We start from the raw sequence: 21,273 nt of genomic DNA, 5'->3' as shown, positions 1-21,273 counted from the left end.
TAAAAAGAAAGAAAGAAAAAAATTGTGAATTATGTTTCTGTTGTTTTATATAAACATACTTTTCGTATACAGATTTAATTTTTTTTAGTATTTATATATAATTCTAGTTTCAAATTATAAATATTAGTATATCATTAGGTGCTAATGTACCAATTAATTCAGTCTTTTATTATTAAATGTGTATAAAAAATTAGTTAAGATAATAAGGTATCTTAATTTAATTAAAATATTTTAATTTCAAGTTTTAGAAATAAAAAATATTTTTTTATAAATTATATATAATGAATAGTATTTTAAGAATGAAAGTGTTTACTAACTCTTTAATTTTTATATCTCTATATAATTAATAATATTTAACAAAATTTATTTTAGTATATATATTTTTACCTGCACTCTTAAAATTTTTTGGGTCCGTCTATATATATATATATATAAAATGTATTATATCATGTTATGTACATATAAATATAAATTATGGGCACCCTAAATAATATTATAATACATGTGTCTTTGCATCCGAGCTCGACTTTCATGCCATGGCAATTGAAAAAAAAAACCCAGAAAGGATCCTAGTGGATCTGATCTTCTTGGATTTTGTCTGGCCTATGATCCAATAAAAATTAGATGAACGTCATGCTGGATGTTTTCCTTTATTACACTGGCTGAAAAATACTTGCGGCTTTCATTCGAAAACATAATAACCTTACCCCTTGGTCGTTTTGCATCCAACCACCAACACCTCTTCTAGGAGACTCTCGCACAAAATTTCCTCAGTCCACACACAACAACCAACAAAATCCAAGTAAGCCGTCCTGAATCCCTTGCTCCGTTTCGATTTATACCGTCTGTTGGTTGCTTCACGGAATCCCGCTATCTGACTGTGTGAAACTGATATCATTAACAACCGGGTCCGTTGGTACATGTTGCATGCTTTTTCCTGCAAAGAAATAAAAAAGAGTTATTATTACGTTTCCTTCCATCGTCATTCTTGTTATATGGAGCCTTTGCTTCGACGGTAGGAAAAACCCGTAACCAATCTCGTTGGTGGTATTCCTTCATGGGGGTGCATTGTTTGCTGAACCCTTGCCTTCATCCACTATCTTGCGCCAGCTACCTTCTCTGCATGTTTCATCTAACATGCAATCTTGATAGTTTTTATCATTCCTTAGTCCCATGGCCAGCCTGACTATTTGCTTTACTTCGCCATTCTTATGTAGAACGACTGAGTTGCACTAGCAAAAAAATGACTCACTCCAGAACCCCTTGATTTATGTTTCAAAGCTTTTGCACATGTTTCTATTGTTCACTTCCATTTCCCCCATTCTCAGATGAAATCCTAAACCCTAACGACATTTTTGGTTCCTTCAATTTTGGGTCGCGGCCTTTTTTTATATTTTAACTATTTGAAAACTCAATAACGGAGCTCTACTATTGTGTGTTGTTGTTTGATATACTATTTCACCATATCTACATTACGACTCTCAAGGCTATTATTTGTTCTGTTATAGGTGAACATGTCTTCATCTAGGAACAAGGGCAAGCAACCTGCAACAGACATTCAATGAAACTAGCAACATCGGCCACTGCATTTTTTGAAGCCAATAATAAGCCCCGCATGCTTCAAACTGGTAAGCCACCTCCCTTGACACATACATCACAAGACACCCAATGTTATTACTTCCTGAATGATCAATGTGTTGGCCAACACTTGCTTGTTCTTTCGCAGGCCCTCTGGATCGGTCCAAACAAACTCCCGAGCCAGACTCCCTACATAACCCTGGTGGTCCCTGACGGCAAGGGTATCGGCCATCGGTGCTTCTGGAAACAACAGCAAAATGGCAGCATCGCATTGATCCTGTGGTTGGCCAGATTTCTACCGGACGTACCAAATTAATCTAGACTCCATTCTTCTTTTCAAGCACAAAAGCAACTCTAAATTCCAAGTACGTATCTTTGACTTTGGTGGCCGCAAAAACACATACCAGCCCTGACCATCCAAGGAACTGCCGTACGAAGCAGAAGGTACTTACCGGCGTGCCCGCTGTATCAACAATCCTTCCTCACACAAGGCGAAAGTGATAGCTGAAACGCACAAGACTAAATGGCCATTCTTTGTAATGGACCTTACTGACCACGTCTTGTACTCCCACCTGTTGGTAAGGCACCAATTCATTTTCTTGTATGTGTCTTCATCAATAAGTTTTTTCTCTATTAATGATCTGCTGCTATGCTACAATCAGCTAAATGTCCCTCATCTGAGCCATTTCACCGGTCAGAGACACACATTCATCCTATCACACAGACACATTGAGGTCGAGGCCACCTACACCAGATTTAGTGGCAAGTGAGACGGTAGCTTTGGGGTCATCTCTGGAGGCTGGGCACAATATGCTAGCCTATGCAAATTCGAGCCCGGAGGTGTGGGGATCTTCGAGGTCATGTCAACTGAGCCAATCACAGTACTGTAGGTCCGATGGAGCAACGACGTTGCAAGCTTCAGAATCTTGCTATCCTTATGTTGTTAACCAGACTTGTATTTTGTGACTTATCTTTGTGTATCACTTTTCGAGAATTCCGTTACCTGATGTACTCGTTCCTGGGAAAACAATGTACTGCGTTTTTTGATACAGTTATTATTAACCACCTATCGCAGTGGTGTTGTTTGCGTTCAATGTTCATGGCTTCTACTATGACCTGTTATTGCGTCCCAACTTGGTCACCCAAACTAAATTCTATTAGCAATGCTCACATTACACTTGCTAGTACTGTTTTACTGTAGTTGGTTTCTCCATTATTAATTATCTGCATTCTATGTCTATTAATTTTTGGTCTAATTACAACGACTTAATAAGGACAGACAAATATTTTTCATACACTAACTCCCAAATTAAGGTTAATTTTGAAATCAGTTGCGGTTGAATATCACAACATTTATATCTGTATCAAGAATTTCCGGATACATGTCCAATTGTCCATATAGAAGTGCTACTATTTTTGTTGGACTTGCATATAGAAGTGCTACTTGACCAGTTGTACATGAGGGTTGGGATAACATTATTAACATGTGGAATAGTATTCGGCCCTATTTTTTTCGACGGGAGTCCAAGCCCATTACGATGATCCAACCCGAATTCAACAACTACCCCATCCCCAAACAAGTTCTCCTCCTCCACGCGGGTCTTGTATATTCGTTTCCACCTCCATTGCCACTGTCCATTACTGCTAACTTATGAACTTCTCCTTCCAATCACCATTTCATGCAATGGCATCCTCATCATCTCGCAGTGTCTTCGACACAGCTGTGTCATGTTTCCTACTCCCCTCGCAGACCCATTTCCACATCCTTCCAAGATCTGCAACGCTTACTAGGTGCCGTCACCGCCCTCTATCAGACCGTAAGACACCTCGGCCATTGAATCTCCCATCTTCGAACCCTCTCATCGGCATCGAGTTCTGTTGCTGGACATATGTGGCTCTCCCTCAGTCGATGCCATTGCAATCGAGACCCTTCCAAGCTCGTCTAAGGATGATGACCATCAGAACCACCGTCTGTAATTATGGGTACTTTTTGGGATATGGGTTTTGTATTACATAGTTTTTTTGGGGAACGACAGTAGCCCACGTCCAAAAACCCATAGTGAAAAAAAAGTAACCCATTTCCAACAAAAATAAATAAATCGAAAATTATAACTCAAACCGAATAAAATCATACTGAACCGGTTTGTAAATTCACTAAACTTTGGGCCAAACATATAATTTTCAACAAATTCCACACGGATGCCATCCTGACCATCCAAACAGCATCTTTTCACTTGGTCCACCAAGGTACTGAATATACTTTCTCTACCAAAGACAAAGTCTTTGTTACAATGCAAACTTCTTATCCTTTACAGGTTCCTTGACACGCATTTAATATGCTGCTTGGCAAATGAATATTGAAAAACTTTTCTTTCTTCACAATCAACTTGATTTCTTGAAATGTGCAAGCCGGAAGTACAAATACAGCCTCTCTAATAAAGAGCTTTTAGTAACCTTTTCTACACCTCTAGCATATGAGTGAGAAAATTTTTCTTTTAAACATTTTAGCTTGTTGAGCACGTTTATAATTTGGAACCGAAATATATCCTTGAATTTGAATATTTTTCTAAGGTCTAGGAGTTTTTTATATCTTACTTATATGATCCATGAATCATTCTGTCGTAGCTTCTAAAATAAGTACTAAACTCAAACTTACATCCTCATGTGTTTGAGCATTAAATATAGCATTTTCAAGCCTTATACCTTTGGTTTGCAGTAAATTACTTAGAGAAATATTCTCTAGTACTTCAGAAATTGAGCAAATTAAATCATTAGTAATGAATTAATTAACGAAATTATAAGATTATTTTTGTCATTTGTTAATCATTAAAATTTAATCTAAAATGTGATACTAAAAATGAACACTTAGAAATTTTTGAACAAAACTTTGTTAGTTCTTCTAGGATTGATTTGACTCATATATACCGTGAAAGAGAGTCATTTGTGTGTTGAAAATTGGTTTAATTATTCTGTTGGTTTTTATAGTTTAACCAAATTTTTAATTAAATATTTATATTTTTTTAATCGGATTTTTATAGTATTTTTAATTTTATAATTATGTCCTTTTTTATATAAAAAATGTTAAAATTAACAGAATATTTTTCTAAATACATACGGTCAAATATCTTGCTAGATTTTTAATTATAAATACCTTCAATTTGCGAAGAAATTTCGATTAATTTTAACTTTTTTTAATATTAAAAATAACCTAATTATAAAATTAAAAGTAGTGTAAAAATCTAATTAAAAAAATATAAAAAAATTTAATTAAAAATTTAGTAAAAATATAAAAATAAAATAATTAAACCTTGAAAATTTCGTTATATTTTATTCCTTGAACTAGATAGAAGGTACGCTTGCATTTTGGTTGTAGAATACTTTTTTCCTTCGAGGCAGTTTCATATTGTTGTGTGTACAAGAAGAGAAAAACATTTGGCTTGTTGAGCACGTTCATAAATATTTGAAGCCGAAACTATCCGATTTTTATGTAACACCATTTCTAAGGTCAGTTTCCACGTGTTCTTCCATTTTTTAGGTAAACAAGTATCTCAAAAGCTTATTCTAAAGTTTTGATTTTGTAGTAGTTCTTTTCAAATCTCATTTTTATCTAGTTTGTTTTTAACAATTTAGAAAAAAAATTAAGTAATTTAAAACACTTGAATAAATTATTCGACGAAAATTAATAAAATTTTTAAATCATATTTATTTTTGTTAATTCTCAAAACTCAATCGAAGATACATGGAGTTAAAAATCTTCTAATTTTCTGATGATGATAAACCAAATATAATTCTAAAATTGTATTGACTCCCGGAAATAATAAATATTAACAATAAAGATCTTCAATATATATGATATATCAAAGTAGAAAAAATTGAATAAAATATTAGAAAATCTCAGCACAAGTACTTAAAGAATACATCATAGAACTAATATGAGCACTATAACATAGGAAGCTTATCAGGGATTCCATTGTACTTTAGGAAAACATTTTATTCCATTCCATTTTCACCATTTAGATTCAATATAAAAAGAATATGAACGGCGTAGATTCTAGTTACACAACTGTTGTGGACTGCAATGGAAAATAGTGCATGGTGGGGATGTCACTGTTCCACCCCTTGGTCCAACTTGATTGGAAGGTAGCTTTGTGTGGGTATTTTCTTGACCGTAAATGGATTAATAAATATGTTTTTTTTTTTGGTTTGTTTTGATAGGATGACTAATTTGAATGTAGAGTAATATCCTAAATTAATTCCTACAAAATTTATAGTTGGATATTTTAATTTTTAATAAATTTTAATTATTAAATCAGTTTCTAAATTTTTATTCTGTTAGAGAAATTAATTTTTACATTAAATTATTTGTTTAAATAAAGGAAATAACCTTTGAATTTTAATTTTTTTTAGATTAATATGTTTTTCTTAAATGAATGATACAGACTGAATTGACTAATTTTTTTAATTAAAAATTGACGTAAAAATTGATATGTTTATCAAAATTAAAGATTAACGACTAATTTGGTGATTCACATTTATGAAGGGCCAACTAAAAATATTTTTGGTGATTGATTTGGCATATTACTCTTGAATGTACTGATATGATGAAAATCTAGATGTGTAAAAAGATGATATATGCATGGATTATATTATCTGTGTCAATATTTTTTTTAAATATATATTATGTAATATACTAAAATAATCTTTTAGGATTAATTTTAGATAGATTAAGATATTTTTTGCTAATTAATACTCTTTTTAGGATTAAGATTCTTTAAGTGTAATAGAAATTAAAATTTGATTGTAAAATTACTAAAATAATCTGTTTATTGATTTTAAAAACACCAAAATACCATTTTAATGAAGCTGGGTTTTTACATCATGAGATTTCATGCTCTCAATAATTTAATTTTCCTCCGAAATAGGGCTTTTTATTATCATTATCATTATTATTGTTATTCATCTAATATTTAGTAATTACAGTACTAATTACTTTCTTAATTAATAATGTTAAAAAAGAATTTAATCATTCAAATATATGATTTACTTATTTCTATTATTTCTTTCTTAAGTAACTCAAATTTTTTTGCATTAAACCATATGTGTTTCTAGATTTATTCATTTGATTTCAAATTTTTATAAATTTAATTTAATACTTGATACTAGTTTTAAGACTCGTGTCAAGCACGAAGACATAGTTGCAGAGACCTTGAACTGTGAATCACAAGATGCTAGTGGGATAAAAATAAACAATAGCATGTTCGCAACAAATAATTACATATTTAAGGAAATCGGAAAGGGAACAACACCTTCAAAGCAAGGCAAGAGAGCTGAACAACGAAGATTTTGGTCACTACAGAACGGCATGAAGTAAATTGACAAAAATCTCTCGATAGACAACATTAATAGTATAATTTGAGGCTATACCATTAGAATCAACAACCAAGATCTTGAGGCCCGAGGTACTGTTGACTCGAGAGAGTGCAACATAAAGCTGACCATGTGTGAAAACTGGTCTTGGACGATACACACCAACAGTTGATAGTGTCTATCCTTGAGACTTATTTATGGTCATTGCAAAGCAAAGTATAATTAGAAACTGTCACCAGGTAAACTGATTGGTAATGTTTCATCTTTAGGGACCATATTCATCCTGGGAATAAATACAACTTGACCAACATTATGACACGATAATATGACCCACTCAATAATATGATCACCAAGTCGCCTAACTTGCATTCGTGTACCATTGCACAATCCATTAGATTGGTCAATATTATGAAGAAGCATGACAAGGACACCAATTTTAAGAACTAACCTTTGTTGTAGAATACCAAAACAATTCAATGCATTCAACGACTCTATGCTCATCGTGTATAATTCAGATTCTAAATGACCATCTTCGTTCAGTAGTGTGTCAGAACTCAAATAAACCTTTTCATTGCCAGGGAGTAAAGACATGACATGATTGTTAACTTCTGTGACAACATCAAGTGTCGGTGCCAATATACTCCTGTCCTTAAAATAGTCCACGCTAGAAATATGCAGTAACACATCAGGATAAACGAACAACACCAAATCGTGAAGAGCTGGTGACTCAATATCCAATAGCAACTTGTCCGGTATCCTGATCACTGATTCACCATCTATACTGTCTCCTAATAACCTATCACCTAACTAAAGTAGCCAGTCAGCAAATTTCTTTAACTCCACACTGCGGTGATCTTGCGGGCTGCTACACAGCCTCATGTTTTCGGTTAATTGCAACACTTGGCAAGACTGCCACAAGTACGAAGAATTAATACACGTATGAACAATATTCTCCCGAGAACCATCAGGAATGACAGGCAATATCTAATAAATATCACCTCCAAGAACAACAACTTTTCCACCAAACAGGGCATCAGGCTTAGATCCATGATTAAAACGAAGAACATCCTTAAGGCACTTGTCAAGTGCTTCGTAGCAAAATTTCTTTAACATACGTGCCTCATCCCATATAATTAATTTTGCAGCGGAAATAAGATGTGCCAAAGGCGTGCCCTGTCTTATATTACATATGGAATCTTGGTTAACACTAAGCGGAACCTTAAATCGTGAATGAGCTATTTGGCCATTTGGTAACGATAATGTTGCAATTCCGCTAGATGCAACATTGAGAACAATTTGACCTTTCGACGTTATTGATGTAGGATTTTTGTCGGTATAGAATTTCTCAATGAAATCTCGTTGCAAGTATAGTTCTAAACCAAAAAATAATCCTCAAACAAGATTTAATTTGTTTGTCACAAGTACAAACCCCAATAAAAATAACCGAAGTATTTAAACCTCGGGTCGTCTCTCAAGGAATTGTAGGGAAGTGTACTTATTATTGGTTATGGAAAGTATATTTTTGGGGTTTTGGAATAAGAGACAAGAAATGTAAAGGACAAGAAAGTAAATAAAACTCAAATGATAAAAAGGTCTTGGCAAGGGTTGATAGTTAAGGATCTCTATTCTTGTTACTAACCACAACATGATAATCGCAAGGATCAATCACATTAAGTCATCCTCTAACAAGTGAAGGAATGTCAAATGAGCTACATTAATCCTAGTCTATAAGTCCTAGCTAACTCACTAATTGATTTAGTGAAAGACTAGCGTTGACGGACACCAATTATCAATCACTTGGACATTAGCAACTCAAGGTTTCCTAAGTTACCACCCCAAGCCAAGAACAAAAAAATCTACTCTAACATCCTACCAAGCATTTCATTAAATACTTGGAAGGCATAAAAGAAAAGCAAGATAAAAGTTCAAGAAATATAAATCTACAACTACCAATTGCAAGGAGATAACAAATAGCAAGCAATTAAACAATAAGAACATCAAACATAAATTGCATAGAATGGAAATTAAAGGAACATGAGTGCATAAACAAAAAAGCAATAAAATAAAGGAGATGACAACTAAAGATAAAAGAAACAAGATGTAGCAACAAGAAATTGCAAAGAAAACAAGATGAGAACAAGAAATTAAACCTAGATCTAAGAGAAATTAACTTAATCCTAACCGAATTCTAGAGAGAAGAGGGAGATTCTCTCTCTCTAGAAAAATAACTACAACATGATGCTAAGCTAAACTAATTACTCCCCCCTTGACCCATTTTGAATTCTGCATGAAATAGTCTCTGAAATAAGTTGGATCTGGGCCTGGGTAGCTCAGAAATCGCCCCCCAGAGTTTTGCCTTTAATGAGGTCACATGCCGCTTGTCACTGATGAGCGGATATTTTATACGCTTTTTGGGGGTAATTTCATATAGTTTTTAGTATGTTTTAGTTAGTTTTTAGTCTACTTCTATTAGTTTTTAGGCAAAATTCATATTTCTGGATTTTACTATGAGTTTGTGTGTTTTTCTATGATTTCAGATATTTTCTGGCTGAAATTGAGGGAGTTGAGCAAAAATCTGATTCAGGCTGAAAAAGGACTGCTGATGCTGTTGGATTCTGACCTCCCTGCACTTGGAATGGATTTTTTGGAGTTACAGGTGTCCAATTGGCGTGCTCTCAATTGTGTTGGAAAGTAGTCATCCAGGGCTTTCCAGCAATATATAATAATCCATACTTTGCACGAAGATAAAAGACGTAAACTGGCGTTTAACACCAGTTCCATGTTGCATTCTGGCGTTAAACGCCAGAAACAGGTTACAAGTTGGAGTTAAACGCCAGAAACAGGTTACAACCTGACGTTTAACTCCAGAAATAGCCCAGGCATGTGAGAAGCTTAAGTCTCAGCCCCAGCACACACCAAGTGGGCCCCAGAAGTAGATTTCTGCACTATCCATCTTAGTTTACTCATTTTCTGTAAACCTAGGTTACTAGTTTAGTATTTAAACAACTTTTAGAGACTTATTTTGTATCTCATGACATTTTTAGATCTGTACTTGGTACCCTTTGATGGCATGAGTCTCTAAACTCCATTGTTGGGGGGTGAGGAGCTTTGCAGCGTCTCGATGAATTAATGCAATTATTTCTGTTTTCTATTCAAACACGCTTGTTTCTATCCAAGATGTTTATTCGCACTTTAATATGAAGAAGGTGATGATCCGTGACACTCATCACCATTCTCAACCTATGAACGTGTGCCTGACAACCACCTCCGTTCTACATTAGATTGAATGAGCATCTCTTAGATTCCTTAATCAGAGTCTTCGTGGTATAAGCTAGAATCCATTGGCAGCATCCTTGAGAATCCGGAAGGTCTAAACCTTCTCTGTGGTATTCCGAGTAGGATTCAGGGATTGGATGATTGTGACGAGCTTCAAACTCGCGAGTGTTGGGCGTAGTGATAGACGCAAAAGGATAATGGATTCTATTCCGACATGATCGAGAACCGATAGATGATTAGTCGTGCTGTGACAGAGCATTTGGACCATTTTCACTGAGAGGATGGGAAGTAGCCATTGACAACGGTGACGCCCTACATACAGCTTACTATGGAAGGATCCTTGCATGTTTGAAAGTAAGAAAGCATTATGTTGCAGGGATTCAGAAGACAAAGCATCTCCAAAACCCCAATATATTCTCCATTATTGCGTAACAATTACTTATTTTATGCCCTTTCACGTTTTACAATTGAAACTAAAGAACCCTATTGGTATCCTGACTAAGAATAATAAGATAACCATAGCTTGCTTCAAGCCAACAATCTCTGTGGGATTCGACCCTTACTCACGTAAGGTATTACTTGGACGACCCAGTGCACTTGCTGGTTAGTTGTGCAGAATTACATAGTGTGAGTGTAATTTTTGTGCACCAGTCATGTGCACGCGTTGATCATGCGTACGTGTCATCTTGCAATTCTCCATGTCACGAGTACGCGTTGTTGACAAATGACCCTTGTTGATAGCTACATCCCATCCTCTCAGTGAAAATGGTCCAAATGCTCTGTCACAGCGCGGCTAATCATCTGTCGGTTCTCAATCAGGTTGGAGTAGAACCCATTGATTCTTTTGCGTTTGTCATCACGCCTAGCCTTCAGGAGTTTGAAGCTCGTCATAGTCATTCAATACCGGAATCCTACTCGGAATACCACAGACAAGGTTAGACTTTCCGGATTCCCAGGATCCTACTCGGAATACCACAGACAACGTTAGACTTTTCGGATCCCCATGAATGCCGCCATCTATCTAGCTTATACCACGAAGATTCTGTTGGGGAATCTAAGAGATATGCGCCCGGCCTAGAGTAGAACGGAAGTGGTTGTCAGTCACGCGCGTTCATAGGTGAGAATGATGATGAGTGTCACGGATCATCACATTCATCAAAGTGTTGTGCAACGTATATCTTGGAATAAGAATAAAAGAGAATTGAATAGAAAGTAATAGTAATTGTATTAAAACTTGAGGTACAGCAGAGCTCCACACCCTTAATCTATGGTGTGCAGAAACTCCACCGTTGAAAATACATAAGTGAAAGGTTCAGGCATGGCCGAATGGCCAGCCCCCTAAAACGTGCTCAATGGCCTCCTAAGATGAAGAATAAAACAAAATTGAGACCAAAGATGAAACGTGGTCAAAAGACGTCTAATACAATAGTAAAAAGTCTTATTTATACTAAACTAGCTACTAGGGTTTACATGAGTAAGTAATTGATGCATAAATCCACTTCCGGGGCCCACTTGGTGTATGCTTGGGCTGAGTTTGATCTATCCACGAGCTGAGGCTTTTCTTGGAGTTGAACTCCAAGTTATAACGTGTTTTGGGCGTTCAACTCCGGATCATGACGTGTTTCTGGCGTTTAACTCCAGACAGCAGCATGTACTTGGCGTTCAACGCCAATTTACGTCGTCAATTTCAGAATAAAGTATAGACTATTATCTATTGCTGGAAAGCTCTGGATGTCTACTTTCCAACGCCGTTGAGAGCGCGCCATTTGAAGTTCTGTAGCTCCTGAAAATCCATTTCGAGTGCAGGGAGGTCAGATTCCAACAGCATCAGCAGTCCTTTTGTCAGCCTTTTTCAGAGTTTTGCTCAAGTCCCTCAATTTCAGCCAGAAATTACCTGAAATCATAGAAAAACACACAAACTCATAGTAAAGTCCAGAAATGTGAATTTAACATAAAAACTAATGAAAACATCCCTAAAAGTAGCTTGAACTTTCTAAAAACTACCTAAAAACAATGCCAAAAAGCATATAAATTATCCGCTCATCAGAGATTATGCTTGGGTAAGACAGTTTAGTTTCAGCGGAATTCTTGTTTGCAATTGTGTAGATCTCACAAGCAATCAGATGATGAACCTCCACTTCTCTTCCCAGCATGATACAATGAATCATCACTGCTCTCTTGATAGTAACCTCAGAACGGTTGCTAGTGGGCAATATGGAACGCCCAATAAAGTCTAGCCAGCCTCTTGCAATTGGTTTGAGGTCTCCCCTCTTGAGTTGGTTTGGGACACCTTTTGAATTGGTTGTCCACTTAGTTCCAGGGAGGCATATGTCCTCTAGAACTTGATCTAACCCCTTATCTGCTCTCACCATTCTCCTATTAAAGGATTTAGGATCATCTTGCAGTTGAGGCAATTTGAAGATCTCTCTTATTTTGTCCAGATGGAAGTAGATAACTTTTCCTCTGACCATGGTTTTGTAAGTATGGAAAGCGGTTCCAGTCACTCTCTGCTTATCTGTCAGCCACAGATTTGAGTAGAATTCCTGAACCATATTTCTTCCAACCTTTATCTCAGGATTGGTTAGAACTTCCCATCATCTATTTCGAATTTGCTCTTGGATCCCCGGATATTCATCTTCTTTTAGATCGAATTTGACTTCCGGGATCACTGACCTCAGACCCATTATTTTGTGATAATGGTCTTCATGTTCTTTGGTTAAGAACTTCTCTTGATTCCAAAGACTCTTTGGATTATTCTCTTTCTTGCCTCTTGAATTGGTTTGTTTTCCCTTAGGAGCCATGATCTTGATTATTCTTAGCTTAGTGATCACGGAAAAGCACACCAAACTTAGAGGTTTGCTTGCCCTCAAGCAAAAGAAAGGAAAGAGGGGAGAGAGGAGGAGAGCAAATTCGAATGGTGGGGAGAAAGGGATGGCCGAACATGTATTTATAAGGGAGGGGGAGAGATTTCAAAAATTTTGAAGGATATTTGAGAAGATATGGAAAGAATTTGAGAAATATTTGAGTTTTTGAAGAAGATTTGGGAAGGATTTGAGAGAGATTTGAAGAATGATTTTAATTTTTGAAAATTTGAAGGTGAATGATGAAAGTTTGAAATGTGTTTATGTAGAAAATTATGGATCAAAACAGGAAAGTATGGAAAAATTTTAATTAGAAAGCAAAATCTCTGTCCCCCACCTTTCTGGCGTTAAACGCCCAGAATGGTATCCATTTTGGCGTTTAACGCCCAAATGTTGGCCATTGTGGGCGTTTAACGCCCAGCCAGGTACCCTGGCTGGCGTTAAATGCCAGAATTCCCTTCATCACTGGGCGTTTTGCTAAATGCCCAGGATGCTGCACACCTGGCGTTAAACGCCCAGAATGGTGCCCATTCTGGCGTTTAACGCCCAAAATGGCACCTTTACTGGCGTTAAACGCCCAGAATGGTGCCCATTCTGGCGTTTAACGCCCAAAGTACCCTTTACTGGTGTTTTTTCGCCAGCAAGCTCTTTTTCTCTGCTTTTTGCACTGAATCCTTCTGTAACTCTATGAATTCCTTCAATTTTGATAATTGCCCTTTGAGAATATGTATCAAACTTTGATTAAACAAAACAGATAACCTGCTAATGACTGGGTTGCCTCCCAGCAAGCGCTTCTTTATTGTCTTTAGCTGGACCTTCACTGAGAATCATTCAAGCCTCAGTTTTGAGCATTCCTGCTCAAAATTGCTTTCAAGATAATGCTTGATCCTCTGTCCATTAACAATGAAATTTTTGTCAGAATCAGTATCCTAAAGCTCAACATATCCATATGGTGATACTCCTGTAATCACATACGGACCCCTCCAGCGGGATTTAAGTTTTCCTGGGAACAGTCTGAGCCTAGAGTTGAAGAGCAGAACTTTTTGTCCTGGCTCAAAGACTCTGGATGACAACTTCTTGTCATGCCACTTCTTTGCCTTTTCCTTATAAATTTTTGCATTTTCAAAGGCACTGAGTCTGAATTCATCTAGCTCATTTAGCTGGAGCAATCTTTTTTCACCAGCTAACTTAGCATCCAGGTTTAGGAATCTGGTTGCCCAGTAGGCTTTATGTTCCAGTTCCACGGGCAGATGACAGGCCTTGCCATACACTAGTTGGTATGGAGAGGTTCCTATTGGAGTCTTGAATGCTGTTCTGTATGCCCACAGAGCATCATCCAAGCTCTTTGCCCAATCCTTTCTACGGGCAATTACAGTCCGTTCTAGGATTCTTTTTAGCTCTCTGTTAGAGACTTCAGCTTGCCCATTTGTCTGTGGATGATATGAGGTTGCCACTTTGTGGCTAATTCCATATCGGACCATAGCAGAGTACAGCTGTTTATTGCAGAAATGAGTGCCCCCATCACTGATTAGTACTCTGGGAACACCAAACCTGCTGAAGATGTGTTTCTGGAGGAATTTCAGCACGGTCTTAGTATCATTAGTGGGTGTAGCAATTGCTTCTACCCATTTAGATACATAGTCCACTGCCACCAGAATGTAAGTGTTTGAGTATGATGGTGGGAATGGACCCATAAAGTCAATGCCCCATACATCAAACAATTCAATCTCTAGGATCCCTTGTTGAGGCATGGCGTATCCATGAGGCAAGTTACCAGCTCTTTGGCAACTGTCACAATTACGCACAAACTCCCGGGCATCTCTATAGAGAGTAGGCCAGTAGAAGCCACATTGGAGGACCTTAGTGGCTGTTCGCTCACTTCTGAAATGTCCCCCATACAGTGATCCATGGCAATGCCACAGGATTATTTGTGCTTCCTCTCTGGGTACACATCTGCGGATCATTCCGTCTGCACATCTCCTAAAGAGATATGGCTCATCCCATAGGTAGTACTTGGCATCTGAAATTAATTTCTTTCTTTGCACCCTGCTGTACTCCTGGGGTATGAACCTCACAGCTTTATAATTTGCAATATCTGCAAACCATAGAGCTTCCTGAATGGCAAAGAGTTGCTCATCTGGGAAAGTCTTAGAGATCTCAGTAGAAGGGAGGGACGCCCCAGCTACTGGTTCTATTCGGGACAGATGATCTGCTACTTGGTTCTCTGTCCCTTTTCTGTCTCTTATTTCTATATCAAACTCTTGCAGAAGCAATACCCATCTTATGAGCCTGGGTTTTGAATCCTGCTTTGTGAGTAAGTACTTAAGAGCAGCATGGTCAGTGTACATAATCACCTTTGATCCTACTAGATAGGATCTAAACTTGCCAATGGCATAGACCACTGTGAGTAACTCTTTTTCTGTGGTTGTGTAATTTTTCTGTACATCATTTAGAACACGGCTGGCATAATAAATGACGTGCAGAAGCTTGTTATGCCTCTGTCCCAACACTGCACCAATGGCATGGTCACTGGCATCACACATTAGTTCAAATGGTAATGTCCAGTCTAGTGCAGAGATGACTGGTGCTGTGACCAGCTTGGCTTTCAGGGTCTCAAATGCCTGCAGACACTGTGTGTCAAACACAAATGGTGTGTCAGCAGCTAGCAGGTTGCTCAGAGGTTTTGCAATTTTCGAAAAATCCTTTATAAACCTTCTGTAGAATCCTGCATGCCCCAGAAAGCTTCTGATTGCCTTGACATTGGCAGGTGGTGGTAATTTTTCAATTACCTCTACCTTTGCCTTATCCACCTCTATTCCCTTGCTTGAAATTTTGTGCCCAAGGACAATTCCTTCAGTCACCATAAAGTGATATTTCTCCCAGTTTAAAACCAGGTTAGTCTCTTGGCACCTTTTCAGGACAAGTGCTAGGTGGTTAAGACAGGAGCTGAATGAGTCTCCATATACTGAGAAGTCATCCATGAAGACTTCCAGGAATTTCTCCACCATATCAGAGAAGATGGATAGCATGCATCTCTGAAAGGTTGGAGGAGCATTACACAGACCAAAAGGCATCCTCCTGTAGGCAAACACGGCAGAAGGGCAAGTGAATGCTGTTTTCTCTTGGTCTTGAGGATCTACTGCAATTTGGTTGTAACCTGAATAGCCATCCAAAAAGCAGTAATAATCATGACCAGCTAGTCTTTCTAGCATTTGGTCTATGAATGGTAAAGGAAAATAATCCTTTCTGGTGGCTGTATTGAGCCTTCTGTAGTCAATACACATACACCACCCTGTGACTGTTCTTGTAGGAACCAGTTCATTTTTTCATTATGAACTACTGTCATGCCTCCCTTCTTGGGGACAACTTGGACAGGGCTCACCCAGGGGCTATCAGAAATAGGATAAATAATCCCAGCCTCTAGTAATTTAGTGACCTCTTTCTGCACCACCTCCTTCATGGCTGGATTTAGCCGCCTTTGTGGTTGAACCACTGGTTTGGCATTATCCTCCAATAGGATCTTGTGCATGCATCTTGCTGGGCTAATGCCCTTAAGATCACTTGTGGACCACCCAAGAGCTGTCTTGTGTGTCCTTAGCACTTGAATCAGTGCTTCCTCTTCCTGTGGATTTAAAGCAGAGCTTATGATCACTGGAAAAGTGTCACCCTCTCCCAGAAATGCATACTTCAGGGATGGTGGTAGTGGTTTGAGCTCAGGTTTGGGAGGTTTATCCTCCTCCTGAGGAATTTTCAAAAATTCTTTTGTTTCCTCTGTTTCTTCTTAATCAGGCTGAACATCCTTGAAGATGTTCTCTAGCTCTGATTCTAGACTTTCAGTCATATTGATCTCTTCCATCAAAGAGTCAATAATGTCAACGCCCATACAGTCATTTGGTGTGTCTGGATGCTGCATAGCTTTTACAGCATTCAACTTGAACTCATCCTCATTGACTCTCAGGGTTACCTCCCCTTTTTGTACATCAATGAGAGTTCGTCCAGTTGCTAGGAAAGGTCTCCCTAGAATGAGAGTTGCACTCTTGTGCTCCTCCATTTCCAGCACTACAAAGTCAGTTGGAAAGGTGAATGGCCCAACCTTGACAATCATGTCCTCAATTATGCCTGATGGATATTTAATGGAGCCATCAGCTAGTTGGAGGCATATCTGGGTTGGTTTGACTTCTTCAGTCAACCCAAGCTTTCTGATAGTAGATGCAGGTATTAGATTGATACTTGCTCCAAGGTCACACAGGGCTGTCTTGGTGCAAGCACCTTCTAATGTGCATGGTATCATAAAGCTTCCTGGATCTTGAAGCTTTTTTGGTAAGCTTTTCAGAATGACTGCACTGCATTCTTCAGTGAGAAACACTTTTTCAGTTTCTCTCCAATCCTTCTTATGACTTAAGATCTCTTTTATGAACTTAGCATAAGAAGGTATTTGCTCAAGTGCCTCTGCAAACGGAATCTTTATTTCAAGAGTCCTTAGATAGCCTGCAAAGCGGGCAAATTGCTTATCCTGTTCCGCTTGGTGGAGTTTCTGAGGATAAGGCATCTTGGCTTTATATTCCTCAACCTTAGTTGCTGCAGGTTTATTCCTTACAGAGGTGGTTGGAGAAGCCTTTTTAGAGGGGTTACTATCAGCACTCTCAAGTGTCTGATTCTCCATTGGCGTTTGAACGCCAGGATTGGGTGAAGAATGGGCGTTTAACGCCAACTTTTCCCCCTTTTCTGGCGTTTGAATGCCAGAACTGGGCAGGGAATGGGCGTTTAACGCCAGCTTTTCCCCCCTTTCTGGAGTTTGGACGCCAAGAGTATTTCTCTTTGGGCTCTTACTATCCTCAGAGGGATTTTGGACAGTGGTTTGGTTATCCTCTGTCAATTGTTCCTTTATTGGCTTCTTGCTACTTTGAGCAGTGTTATTCAATGTCTTCCCACTCCTCAGTTGAACTGCTTGGCATTCTTCTGTTATCTGTTTAGATAACTACTGTTTTGCCTGATTCAACCGTGATTCTATGTTCTTGTTAGCACTTTTAGTTTCTTGGAGCATCTCTTTAAATTCTGCTAACTGTTTTGTCATCAGGTGTAATTGCTGATTAAGCTCAACCATCTGTTCTTGAGGATTAGGATCAGTGGCTACTGCCATAACTTCTTCTTTTGTAGAGAACTCATTGCTAGAGTACAAATACTGATTTCTCGCAACAGTATCTATAAGCTCTTGAGCTTCTTCAATCGTCTTCCTCATATGTATAGATCCACCAGATGAGTGGTCTAGAGACATCTGAGCTTTTTTTGTAAGCCCATAGTAGAAGATGTCTAACTGTACCCACTCTGAAAACATTTCAGAGGGGCATTTTCTTAGCATACCTCTATACCTCTCCGAGGCATTATTAAGGGATTCATTATCCTCTTGTTTAAAGCCTTGGATGTCCAGCCTTAGCTGTGTCATCCTTTTTGGATGGTAAAATTGATTCAGGAATTTGTCTGATAACTGTTTCCATGTCTTTATGCTTGCTGTAGGTTGGTTATTCAACCACCTCTTAGCTTGATCTTTTACAGCAAATGAAAACAGTAATAGTCTGTAGACATCCTGATCCACCTCTTTATCACGTGCTGTGTCAGCAATTTGTAAGAATTGTGCCAGAAACTCAGTAGGTTCTTCCTGTGGAAGACCGGAATACTAGCAATTTTGCTGCACCATGATAATGAGTTGAGGATTTAGCTCAAAGCTACTTGCTTTAATGGGAGGTATACAGATGCTACTCCCATATGCAGCTGTAATGGGGTTAGGATATGACCCCAGAGTCCTTCTAGACTGTTCAATTCCACTTAGGTCCATGATGGAGAAAGGGAATATGATATGGATTCACAAGTAAAGTATTTTTTTTTATTTGACCGAAAATAATAAAATAAAACAAATGGAAAATAAAATCAAATTTCAAAAACTAAAAGAAAATCAGATCAAAGCAAATTTAAAACTAAATCAATTAGTTAATTAAAAAGATTTTGGAATTAGCAATTGAAAATATATGATTGAAAATTATTTTGAAAAAGATTTGAATTTTTTTTAAATGAGGAAAGAGAAAAACAACAAAATGACACCAAACTTAAAATTTTTAGAAAATCAAACACAAATTTTCGAAAATTTTAAAGGAGAAACACAAAGAAGACACCAAACTTAGAATTTTTAAAGAACAAGAAGGAACTAAGAACATGCGAATTCGAAAAATTAAAAGAAAACAAAAGCATGCAATTGACACCAAACTTAAAATATGAAACTAAACTCAAATAAAAGACTCTAAACCAACAAAAATAAAACAGTCCTAATCTAAGCAACAAGATAAGCCGTCAGTTGTCCAAACTAGAACAATCCCCGGCAACGGCGCCAAAAACTTGGTGCACAAAATTGCAATCACACTTTTGCAATTCCGCATAACTAACCAGCAAGTGCACTGGGTCGTCCAAGTAATACCTTACGTGAGTAAGGGTCGATCCCACGGAGATTGTCGGCTTGAAGCAAGGTATGGTTATCTTGTAACTCTTAGTCAGGATATTAATAATTATCAGGGTTGATTGTAAAAAGTAAAAGAACATGAACTAAGTACTTGTTTTGCAGTAATGGAGAACAGGTTAAGGTTTTGGAGATGCTCTATCTTCTGAATCTCTGCTTTCCTACTGTCTTCTTCTTCAAGCACGCAAGACTCCTTCCATGGCAAGCTGTATGTAGGGTTTCACCGTTGTCAATGGCTACCTCCTATCCTCTCAGTGAAAATGTTCAATGCGCTCTGTCATAGCATGACTAATCATCTGTCGGTTCTCAATCGGGTTGGAATAGAATCCAGTGATTCTTTTGCATCTGTCACTAACGCCCAGCCCTCAGGAGTTTGAAGCTCGTCACAGTCATTCAATCCTTGAATCCTACTCAGAATACCACAGACAAGGTTTAGATCTTCCGGATTCTCTTGAATGCCGCCATCAATTCTAGCTTATACCACGAAGATTCTGATTAAGGAATCTAAGAGATATCTACTCAATCTAAGGTAGAACGGAGGTGGTTGTCAGGCACACGTTCATAGTTGAGAATGATGATGAGTGTCACGGATCATCACATTCATCAGGTTTAGGAACAAGAGATATCTTAGAATGGAAGCAAGCATGATTGAATGAAAAACAGTAGTAATTGCATTAATCCATCAAGACACAGCAGAGCTCCTCACCCCCAACCATGGGGTTTAGAGACTCATGCCGTAGAAGATACAATGAGAAACGTGTAAAGTGTCATGAGGTAGAGATACAATATCAAAAGGTCCTATTAATAGTGAACTAGTAACCTAGGGTATACAGAAATGAGTAAATGACATAAAAATCCACTTCCGGGGTCCACTTGGTGTGTGCTTGGGCTGAGCATTGAAGCTTTCATGTGTAGAGACTTTTTCTGGAGTTAAACGCCAGCTTTTATGCCAGTTTGGGCGTTTAACTCCAATTTTTGTGCCAGTTCCGGCGTTAAACGCCGGGAATTCTGAAGCTGATTTGCAACGCCGGTTTGGGCCATCAAATCTCGGGCAAAGTATAAACTATTATACATTGCTGAAAAGCCCAGGATGTCTACTTTCCAACGCGGTTGAGAGCGTGCCAATTGGGCTTCTGTAGCTCCAGAAAATCCATTTCGAGTGCAGGGAGGTCAGAATCCAACAGCATCTGCAGTCCTTTTCAGTCTCTGAATCTGATTTTTGCTTAGGACCCTCAATTTCAGCCAGAAAATACCTGAAATCACAGAAAAACACACAAACTCATAGTAAAGTCCAGAAAAGTGAATTTTAACTAAAAACTAATAAAAATATAATAAAAACTAACTAAAATATACTAAAAACATACTAAAAACAATACCAAAAAGCGTATAAATTATCCGCTCATCACCTATATAAACCCATCTTCACCCCCTCATTTTCACACATCATACAGATTATTTCTTTCCCTTGGCCGAAACACAAAGCCCCCCTCCATCTCATCTATTTCTTCTTCTTCTACTCTCTTCTTTCTTCTTTTGCTCGAGGACGAGCAAACCTTCTAAGTTTGGTGTGGTAAAAGCGTTGCTTTTTGTTTTTCTATAACCATTTATGGCACCTAAGGCCGGAGAAACCTATAGAAAGAGGAAAGGAAAGGTAAAAGCTTTCACCTCCGAGTCATGGGAGATGGA

General features: G+C 37.9%; 1 protein-coding gene across 1 annotated transcript; it reads right to left on the bottom strand.

The window, feature by feature from the left end:
- Positions 1-7,167: 7,167 nt before the first annotated feature.
- Positions 7,168-8,058, bottom strand: LOC130966350 (uncharacterized). The gene is made up of 2 exons (XM_057891140.1): positions 7,944-8,058; positions 7,168-7,748 (listed from the first exon to the last, which is right to left on the bottom strand). The coding sequence occupies exons 1-2, from the start codon at positions 8,056-8,058 to the stop codon at positions 7,168-7,170; spliced, it is 696 nt and encodes a 231-aa protein (XP_057747123.1).
- Positions 8,059-21,273: the final 13,215 nt, after the last annotated feature.

Source organism: Arachis stenosperma, chromosome 3 (assembly GCF_014773155.1).
Source record: "Arachis stenosperma cultivar V10309 chromosome 3, arast.V10309.gnm1.PFL2, whole genome shotgun sequence".
Lineage (NCBI taxonomy): Eukaryota > Viridiplantae > Streptophyta > Magnoliopsida > Fabales > Fabaceae > Arachis > Arachis stenosperma.
This window is presented reverse-complemented; position numbering and strand designations above follow the sequence as displayed.

Coding starts and splice junctions, on each gene's coding strand:
- LOC130966350 (XM_057891140.1), bottom strand. CDS start 8,058: ATGTTAAAGAAATTTTGCTACGAAGCACTTGACAAGTGCCTTAAGGAT. Junction 7,749..7,943: donor AAAAGTTGTTGTTCTTGGAG/GTGATATTTATT, acceptor TACTTTAGTTAG/GTGATAGGTTATTAGGAGAC.